Below are 9913 nucleotides of genomic sequence, written 5' to 3' on the forward strand. Positions count from 1 at the left end.
GACCGCCAGGATGTGGTGCCGGGGGCCGGGACCCAGGATCCTATCGGCCGTTTACGCGTTTAGGGCCAATCGGCGGCGAATAAAGGCGCCTTTCTCGGACGCGGCGGCCGGCGGCGACGTGCAAAAGTGCTTTCAGGATCCCTAGGCCGCGGCGCGGCAAGGACACGGACCCTGCGAGCCAGGACCAATGACCAAGGACCGCGGCGGCGGCTGGCGCCGTGCCAATGAGCCGCGGCTAGTCTTATCTGTGAGGCCGGACCCGCACCCCACACCGCACCGCACCGCGCACACATGGAGGCTGGTGTCGCACCGCGTCCCGTCCCGTCCGTCGCGCTGCACCGCGTCGTGGGGTGCAGGCAGCGCGGCGCCGACGCGGTGCAGCACAGCGTCGCGCCGTCCCACACCCCTCCGTCGCGTGTGCGCGCCGCGCGCCGCGGCAGGGAACGGGAATGGGAGCGGAGGGGTGGCGGGCGGCGCGACGCGGCTGCGCAGAGCAAGGCGGGCAGGGCGAAGGCAAAGGGCGAGAGGGCGAGGGGAGCGCGGCGCGTCGCGGGGCAGCGCGACGGCGCGGTGCGGCGCGCGGAGGGGGAGTAACCACTACAACTACACGGCGGCGCACAGGCCGCGCACAGGCCGCGCCGGGCCACACCAGAGCGGAGCGCCGCACGGCGGAGCAGATCGGTTCGGTCTCGTTTAGCTGCGATCCAGGGCGGTGCCCCCGACAGGATGTCAGACGCGGGTCGCAGGGACTCGGGCGGCCCGCAGGAAGAAGCCGCCCAGGACAACGGGGCCGTCATGAAGAGCACGGCGTCGGACGGCGCCGAGAAAATGGCCTGCAGTCAAGACGTGTCCGCGGCCACACCGCCCTGCAACGCCGCGGCCGCCGCGGTGCAACCCCAACCCCAGCCCCAGCAGCTCGCCGTCGGCACGATCGATCGACCGTCGGCGCAAAGGAGGATAGTCAAGAACGTGCAGAGCGTGATCCCGAGGAACAGGTGAGGCACGGGCTCGTTTTAGAAGTGTGTCGCCGTGGCGGTTGCCCTGTCAAGACCTTCGTCCTTCCCTTGGGGAATGCGGCGCGCGGCGAGGCGGCCGTCAACCACCGGCACATGGTTAGGTTATGTCGCCCTCCGCCCAACAACCCCATCCCCTTGGACAGTGGGTCCCAGACCGGCCAGTCCGTCCTCCTCGTCGCGTTGCAGGGCGAGTGTGTCTACGCCTCCCTCGGCCCGCGCTGGCCTGCCCAGGCCTGCACGACAGGTGCGGTCACAGCCTCCCCCCGTCACACCCCTCCGCTCTGTCACTCCCTGGACCCCCGGGCTAGGCAACCCGCTCAGCGTGGGAGGGAAGTTGCAATGAGGGAGAAAGTTTTCCGTCGAATCCAGGACAGGAATCTCTGTTTCATCGCACTGCGCGATTTTGTTTATTCCTGTGATTATGTTCATTCAATTTTAGTATTTAAAGAAAAGTAACAATCTTTATTTATGGTAATTTATTTTTTTTAAACGAGGTTGGAGTTGCTGAAATGGAATGGCTGGGGCTACAAGGACTCCATGTTCGAACTCAAAGGAGACTTGCTTTGCTTCACGGGAAAGAGGTAACGTATTAGACAACCCGCAGGCTTAGTCGCGTTGAACCTCTTTACGCCTCTTGAACGCCTTGGTTGCTGCAGGTACCCCATCGGCAACCAGACGCTGCCCTACTTCACAGAGTGGGCCATCAACAAGCTGGGCATCGACGTGAACCGACGGAACAGGGCCCAGCCGCTGCCCAAGCCGGCGGACTTCCCTAAGCCCCGAGTCGAGACAGGTAACTTTTGCGCTAGCTCCCCTTGATTCGGCCTCGTCGGTCTTGTTGGTGGCTGTCACCGCGCACGTCCCGAAAACAAGTCTCGCTTTCGAGGAGGCCGTCGCGGTGTCCGTTGTGTATCATCTCAATTAGCACGTGTTACACGCGAGGCCGACCGCCGCAACGGCCGCAACGGCGCAGAGACAGTGTTTGCATTTCGCACCCTTGTTCCGTGGCGCACTTGCTCCAACCCCCCCTCCCCCTCCCCGCCGAGAAGGTCGTTCTGGCCACCGGGATGGAATAACAACGGGCCCCGTCGATTTCATGTCTTGAATGGTCTTTCTGTTTTGTTGTTTTCAGCGTTTTTGTCGGAGCTAAAGGGGCACCGCATAGCCCATTCCGTGTCCGGGCTGGACCGCCTGGTTCGAGCCCACGGCCACACGCTGCACGACATGTTCGTCCTGCGCGAGGGGGCCTTCGACCGCATTCCCGACGTTGTCGCGTGGCCCGGTAAGCCTTCTCTCTGTTCTCATGGCTTGCTGGGTGAGCAATGCGTTCCTGGTTTTATTCTGTGTCTTCTCTCCGCAGAGTGTCATGATGATGTAGTGAAAATTGTGGAATTGGCGGCTAAATTCAATGTCGTGGTCATTCCCTTTGGGGGTGGCACGAGTGTTTCTGGAGCTGTGTCCTGTCCTACAAAGGAGCACAGAACAATTCTTTCTTTGGACACATCTCAAATGGTGAGCATATAATTTTGGAATTTACAATATTTTTAAATATTTTTATGTAATTCTTTTGGGGGATTAATTTAATATTCTTCCATTTAGAATCGAATCCTGTGGATTGATCATGGAAATTTAGTGGCTTGCTGTGAATCAGGAATAGTCGGACAGGATTTGGAGCGAGCATTACAAGCGCAGGGCTACACTACAGGCCATGAACCAGACTCATATGAGTTTTCGAGGTTGGAACTAGCTTTTATTATAAACCTATACTTAGAGGATTTTTTCTCTAATAACTATTATTTTATGATTTTTCAGCTTAGGAGGCTGGGTTGCTACTCGAGCATCTGGGATGAAAAAGAACACTTATGGAAATATAGAAGAGTTACTAGTATCTGTTCGATTTGTAACGCCTACAGGAGTGCTTGAAAAAAGAACTCAAGTGCCCAGAATGTCTTGTGGTCCAGATTTCAACCATATTGTGTTAGGATCAGAAGGTAAATCACTGCTAGTTTGAAATGTTTTCTTCTCCATCCATACAGTTCATTCCTTTGTAATGTAAATTTGTCTTTTGCAGGCACTCTTGGTGTCATTACCGAAGCCACAATCAAAATCCGTCCACTCCCGCCCTGCAAGAAATATGGGTCCATAGTTTTTCCAGACTTTGAGTCAGGAGTGAAATGTTTACGAGAAATAGCAAGACAGGTAACTTTATTGTTGACAAATAGACTTTTAAGAATTTTAAATACTTTGTTGGTTTAATGTTGCACTTTTGAATGTTTTCAGAGGCTCCAACCATCCTCCATACGCCTTATGGACAATGAACAGTTCAAATTTGGACAGACACTTAGGCCAACTCCTGGATATCTAGGATTAATATTTGATGGGCTTAAGAGGATGTATATTACTAAAATAAAGGGCTTCAATATTGACTCAATGTGTGTGGCCACTCTGGTGTTTGAAGGTAAGAAAATGGACAAAAATAAAATAAAGATTTGATTTGAAAAAAATAATTTAATAACTGGCTTTTGCTTTTACAGGCGAGAAAAAAGATATAGAATATCATGAGAAAAAGATTAATGCTATTGCTGCAAATTTCAATGGCATCCCTGCAGGCGAAACAAATGGAGAGCGTGGTTACATGTTGACTTTTGTGATTGCTTACATTCGAGTAAGTTTACCCACCAACAATCATTTAGATAAGTCAAACAAGAATACATAATTTTCAGTTTGAAAATATCTTTTTCAGGATTTGGCACTTGAATTCAACGTTGTAGCTGAGTCATTTGAAACATCTGTTCCATGGGACAGGACAATTACACTGTGCAAAAATGTGAAACACAGAATAGGAGAGGAGTGTAAATGTAAGTATTGAAATACACATATTCATAATGATGTTACTAACAAAAATAAATCAATAATGATTCCATATTGTTTCTTTACTAGCATTAGGAATAGAGCACTACTTCATTTCATGTCGTGTAACCCAGACCTACGATGTTGGAAGTTGTGTCTACTTTTACTTTGGATTCAATTGGACCACTCTACCAGAAACATCTGATCCTCTGTCAGTTTATGAACGGCTTGAGGAGATGGCAAGGGATGAAATACTTGCATCTGGAGGTTCCCTATCCCATCATCATGGTGTAGGCAAACTACGTGCTAAATGGTTCTGTGGTCAGGTGTCTCCCCTTGGTGTTCAATTGTATAGTGCCACAAAGAGGCAGTTAGATCCCAAAAATATATTTGCCTGTGGAAACTTGGTACATATACCAAGTTCTTCTTTGTAAAGCTGAGAAGCTTTACATCTTGTTGAAAGTGTAGATCAAGTTACCTCAAATACTGATTAAAAGTACAATAGGTTTTGTTTAGTGTCATTGACACAATATTTAGACATGTAGCTCATAAACAGGGTCAACAATCCCTGAAAATCTTGTCATCCACATAACAAGTCATAATTGTCACCATTTTACTAGTCTTGTTTAAAGTACCCTGTAAATGCAACTTCACTAGCTTGCTAAGTATTTTGTAGATACGGTAAACGTTTTTATAACATTGAGCTTGTTATGTACATCACATTGAGGTTACAATGTGGTAGTGATGTTTTTGTCATGGCATTGTTGTGAGATATTTAGAGTACCTAGTTCAATCATGTTTCTTTGATGTAATTCTCTGACCCTCTTTAGAGATTATGCCAACTCTTAAGACTGAAGGCCATGGAGCTCTATAAATTTTAAAGAGACATGAAGTTTCCCAGAGTCTAATTTGTTCTTAACTAAAATTGTGAAGCTCAGGTTTCTTTGCAAGTTTACCATTGAAGTGTTTCCAATCTGATAAGGCTTCACTTAATATAGAGCAACAATAAAATTCTTTATTAAAACAGTAGTGTCATGTGTAATTCATAAGGCTGTATCTACTCTCTGTGCTAGAACAATTTGCTTTGCGAGCACAACTTTGATTAGCCATTTTGTTTATGTGTGCCATTTTTCATTTGCAGCACCGAATTTCCTGTGTTGTACCTAAGTGCACAGTGAGTGCAACACATTTTTCAACAGCAAACATTCTTAATAAAAAAATAGCAGATGCTTTTTCAACTTTACATTAGTGATCCTTACCCCTTTCAAAATAATTTTCTTGTATACATCGTTACTAACAAGACTAGAATAGGAATTTCAGTAAACAAAACACATAAATATTTATCACAGTAAAATAATTTAAATCTCGTGACCAACTACAGTACTTCTTGGGGTAGTTTCCAGTTAAACAAGTCACTCAGGGCTGACACTGAAACACCAGAAAGCAAAAGTATGAACTTAAGCATAAACAAATGAATAGAAAGCATGTAAAATTAAGCAGACTTACAGTGCTGTAACCATTCTTCTTCAGCCAGAGAATGGAGGGAACTAGCAAGAAAGCGATGGCAATGAACATAACACGTCTCCATGTTCTTTAGCTTGCTCATGGATACCTTGGATAATCCACATCGCCACATTGCATGGAGTTTTTCAGCTAAAACTACAAGCTGGAAATGTACATATAAAAAAACAGAAAATATATAAAAATAATGTCATTGTATTAACATCAAGATCCATCAGCAATTTCAAAGCAGCAAAAATGTCTTTGAAAATATGCTATATTGTATTCTGTACCTGGAAAAGTGAATTCTTGATAGGATCTGGATTGGAGGCATTGATACCTTTCAACAGAGCATTTTCCAAAAATCTTTCATGGACTAAAGAAACAAAAAGGATAGGAAAATTAATTGAAAGTCTCTTTGAGACTACATTCATGACATAATTTAACAAATGTACAAGCAGAATGTCAGTATTACCCTTGATTATTGAGTGCATATCTTTGGCATGTTTCAAGTCCTCCTCAAACTTCATCCAGAGCCCATTAAACACATATCCGGCCAAAAAGTTATAGGTGCCTCTTATAATATTAAGGAGCCAATACCTCAGATGATACATTCGCTTCAAAACTGGAGAATTGCCAGTATCATTAAAGTCTGAAAACAGGATAAAATAAGAAAATCATTTGTAACTTTAAACTATTTGATTGTTTGTATTAATTGGAACACTCACCTGCCACATCAAGCTTTTCTAAATTCCAAAGTCCCCATCTCATTTTAAGAAGCAACTTGAAAATCAAGTTGTAGGCTTTCTGACTCTCACTTTTTAAAATAGCGCACAATGGCCAGTCCACCTGATAAGTAAAGAAATTATAACAAAATACGTAGTTACAAAAAAACTAAACAGCAACAACAACAAAACTAATTACTTGGTATTTAATCTCCACCAAATCAATTATTTCTAGACTGTTCAAGTCTGAATAATTTTTATCCTCAGATGTGGTTGACAGTATAAAATGGTCTGAATCCATACAATCCTGAAGAAGGATGCTTAATGTATGTGAATTGATGACTTCTCGGTTTAATATCTGCAACAAAAAACAAGTACTAAAGTACTCTAGTTGACAATGATAAATATAAACGAAAGAATAGACCAAAAAGGAAACGCACCAGCTTGAATAATTGTGATAAAAATGGCTGCAATTTATAAGAAGCTTGTAAAAGAAACACATTGTGAGCAGTGTTCATATGATATGGGAGCTGATGTTCCTGGACTAAAATGTTAGCAACTAGAGCCCCAGCTATACTATTCCAATCAGCAGAAAGACACAAAACTGCTCTCTCTACACAAAATTCTAGGGGTAAGTTTTCTACAATTGAGTGAGATATAAGCAACAACCTGAAAAAGAGGCAACCGTTAATGAAAACTTAGATAATTTTTAAATTGGCAAAAACCAAACATATTTTGATTAACTGTACTTCTTGAGGGAGTCATCCTCAAACTTTTCTGGCTTTGAGTCACACAATTTGATTCCAGGTATATTTTTAAACATAGCTTGAAAATCTTTCATAAAACCAGGCTCTGGAATACGCTGAAGCTGACTCATGACAGCTTTCACATCAACAGCTGTGTTCTCATATGGGGTGGGATGTGGTGTTTCTTGTTTTGTTTCTGACAATCCTTCCTGGAAAAATTTCAACACACAATGAACAAGCATGTCAGGGCATACTAAACTGCAAATGAGATGTAGGTTTTTGTGTCTTACTGTAGAAATCAAAAGGTCATCCAATTTATTCCACCACGCACTAGTAGATTCCATGAGGTTCTCATCCTTATTAGTTTTAAGTAACTGAGAGGGGCTCAGATCGTGGAGCAAAGTCTGCAGGAATTGGTGCTCTAAACTATCTACATTGTCAATAGAACAATAAATTTATCAAACAATGTGTTATTCAGGCAAACCTTTCAACTAAGGATAAACAAATGAAATGAGAAATTTTTACCTCTTCTGGATGTGTGTTTACTAAGCTCAGGCAAACGGTTTAGCTCACAGAGGACGAGGAGAGGTTGGGCTGCCTCCAGCAAACAATGTGCAAGGACTTTCAAAGCCTGCGGGGGTTCAGCCAATCCAAGGGCAGCCAACTCCTTTTCCCAATCTCGCATTTCAAACGATGTTTGAAAGCTCAAACAAGTCTTGTCCCTCCTTTAAGAAGAAAGATAACAGAACAGGTAGGCATGCAAAACATAATCTCAAAAAATACAGGAAATACTGTAATAGCATACAATCTTACTTGAATATAAAGAATTCATCATAAGTATCGTAGAGATGACCACTTGTTAACCACAAATCAATTATCTTAATGTAAACTTGGAATGTTTGCACAAATATCCTAAAGAATATGGTGACATTTTCAGCAAATCGCAGCGACATTAAAACATGTGAAAGCAAGCTGTAAGCCAAAATAAGAAAATCAGAAGGCGGTAAGCACAACAGGGTATTCCAGAGAGACTACAATCTTCAACTAGGTGTTAGTGCACACCTGCAATATAAATAATGGTCTAAAATGAGATAGATGTTTAAGAGGTAATACTAGGTAATACATACTGTGTGGCACAGAGCCAGTTTGGATTCTTTTTCCAGTCCAGTACAGCTGATTTATGTACTTTGTACAAAGAGGAAATGGTGACCATCCATGGTTCAAGCTCTTTCAAAAGAGTTAAAAGAGTAATAGTACGGTCTGGAAAACAAAAATGAGTCACACAAAATCCTTTTGAAATAAAATTGAAAGGTGAGCCAAACACTCACTTTGAATATGTTCTTGTGATTCTATCTTTGATATTGCATCAAGAAAATGTTGCAGTTCACTTTGAAGGGCATGACCATATGCTTTGTATGTGCCACAAACTTGTTTTTGTCTCTGAACCTCTGAACAAAAATTTTGCAGCTCCTCAATCATATCTGCATGGCTACAAATAGAACTCATCAGAGAGGCAAAAACATCTTGGGTAAGGCTCGGTATTGTTACATGAGGACGGACACAGAAGTTACTCCTTAATCCATCTTCACTTATGACTCTAACAAAGACAGCTGTATCTTGAGGAGCTGACAGCAACCACATGCATTCTAGAATTACTTTGTGCTCACTCAATGTTGAGGTTTCAATGCTTTTATCTTGAGAAAAATCACTGAAAATGAAAAGACAAGAAATAACGATACAGTAGGTAAATACTGACAGTAATAAGCATTTAGAGCTTTGTTTAAAAAAATATTTCGTACTATAGAAATGCAGAGTTGGAATAGTTGTGATTGCTTTCAGGCTTTTCTTTGACATGTGCTTTGGACCACCAGCTGTTTTGTAAATTTGCCTTCAACCAGCTTTCAGCATTTAAAATACTTGGTCCATTCAACATAATGTGTGGCTTAACACTGGGTGAGGGTTTCACCGTCAATGAATCTTTACATTCATGACTTAATGCAGAAGCAGGTGTGCCATGCAAAGTATGCTTCGAAGTTGATGGTAAGCAATGCAGCTTTGACTCTTCGGTCGCTGGTATCATTCGATCCACTTCATCTTCCTTTTGAACAAAGAAACCAATTCATTACATAGTGATCGGGGGAGCAATAAATACAACAAACCAGCAGACAATCGTATTTCTTACATCACTTGGACTGTCATTCCAATCTTGATGAAATTCCTCTTCACCTTCTCTTAAATAGGCCCCCCAATCAAATGCTTCTTCAGCTTCTGATATAGCAGAACATTCAAGGATGCTCTCATCTTTGAGAAGAATATTGGTTGGGTTTTCACCCAAGAGAAGAAGAAGGGACAGCAAACTCCACTGAATATCCACCTTGACAGAGAAAATACAAATAATAAGGATAAGATGATACTTTACAAGATAGTAATATGAATCAGTCGACAGACTTACAGTTTCGTGACCTTTAAAGTGACAACTTTGCAGAAACTGATTCACGAGGGAGTGTAGTTGCTGCCCTCTATCAGAAAGACCGTGAACTTGAAATTTCAGAACCATTCCCTCTATCGATCGACGAACGGCGTTTGCATCAACAGACAAGAACCGATGATGGAGTAGGTTTGACAGTATGAAGCGCTCACTTGCTTTGAAATTATCATCATTTTCCTGCAACACGAGCGTTAGGTCAAGGATTTAAATTAACACGACACGGAAATTATTAATATTCAAATTTTGGCAAAGTTCTTACCTCAAAACCAGTTAAGTTCCTAATTAATGCACGAACGTCTTCTAATATTATATCTTTGAGTTTAAGAGCCATTGTAAATGACAGCTAAGGTTAAGAGAATCACAACCTTAAATGTGACGATTTTTTAAATGTCATGACGAGAGATTTGCACACACACACAAAATAAAGATTGAAGTGAGATGGGTTGAATTTTAGTTCGCGCTGCTATTGAGTCTTGGACAAAATAAACCAAATACGACGAGGAGTAAATAAGACACTCTCCACTCGCTCCCGCGTCCAAAATTCAATTTAGTCTCATGGACAGTACCAACCAACAGCTGATACAATAA

At 42.9% G+C, this 9913-nt stretch overlaps 2 protein-coding genes across 2 annotated transcripts; one reads left to right on the top strand and one right to left on the bottom strand.

The window, feature by feature from the left end:
* Positions 1-621: 621 nt before the first annotated feature.
* LOC117646553 (alkyldihydroxyacetonephosphate synthase) lies at positions 622-5104 on the top strand. Its single transcript, XM_034387592.1, has 12 exons — positions 622-995; positions 1511-1597; positions 1673-1809; positions 2149-2298; positions 2377-2528; positions 2616-2752; positions 2829-3007; positions 3088-3215; positions 3297-3474; positions 3551-3681; positions 3760-3874; positions 3957-5104. The coding sequence occupies exons 1-12, from the start codon at positions 727-729 to the stop codon at positions 4298-4300; spliced, it is 2007 nt and encodes a 668-aa protein (XP_034243483.1). The 5' UTR covers positions 622-726; the 3' UTR covers positions 4301-5104.
* LOC117646552 (gamma-tubulin complex component 5-like) lies at positions 4862-9893 on the bottom strand. The gene is made up of 17 exons (XM_034387591.1): positions 9585-9893; positions 9290-9502; positions 9020-9211; positions 8637-8935; positions 8166-8545; positions 7965-8097; positions 7651-7809; positions 7363-7562; positions 7128-7267; positions 6841-7046; positions 6532-6760; positions 6291-6449; positions 6095-6215; positions 5842-6018; positions 5660-5742; positions 5373-5532; positions 4862-5294 (listed from the first exon to the last, which is right to left on the bottom strand). The coding sequence occupies exons 1-17, from the start codon at positions 9654-9656 to the stop codon at positions 5242-5244; spliced, it is 2976 nt and encodes a 991-aa protein (XP_034243482.1). The 5' UTR covers positions 9657-9893; the 3' UTR covers positions 4862-5241.
* Between the last annotated feature and the right edge of the window lie 20 nt (positions 9894-9913).

The sequence above is a fragment of the Thrips palmi genome, unplaced genomic scaffold (genome assembly GCF_012932325.1).
Source record: "Thrips palmi isolate BJ-2018 unplaced genomic scaffold, TpBJ-2018v1 HiC_scaffold_19, whole genome shotgun sequence".
NCBI classification, from domain to species: domain Eukaryota; kingdom Metazoa; phylum Arthropoda; class Insecta; order Thysanoptera; family Thripidae; genus Thrips; species Thrips palmi.

Bases quoted from the DNA above. Each gene is read 5' to 3' on its own strand.
- LOC117646552 (XM_034387591.1), bottom strand. From the start codon at position 9,656: ATGGCTCTTAAACTCAAAGATATAATATTAGAAGACGTTCGTGCATTA. The intron at 9,503-9,584 runs GTAAGAACTTTG...CTCGTGTTGCAG, and splicing joins GGAACTTAACTGGTTTTGAG to GAAAATGATGATAATTTCAA. The intron at 7,810-7,964 runs GTATGTATTACC...TTTGGCTTACAG, and splicing joins AACTGGCTCTGTGCCACACA to CTTGCTTTCACATGTTTTAA.
- LOC117646553 (XM_034387592.1), top strand. From the start codon at position 727: ATGTCAGACGCGGGTCGCAGGGACTCGGGCGGCCCGCAGGAAGAAGCC. The intron at 1,598-1,672 runs GTAACGTATTAG...TGGTTGCTGCAG, and splicing joins CTTTGCTTCACGGGAAAGAG to GTACCCCATCGGCAACCAGA. The intron at 2,529-2,615 runs GTGAGCATATAA...TCTTCCATTTAG, and splicing joins CTTTGGACACATCTCAAATG to AATCGAATCCTGTGGATTGA.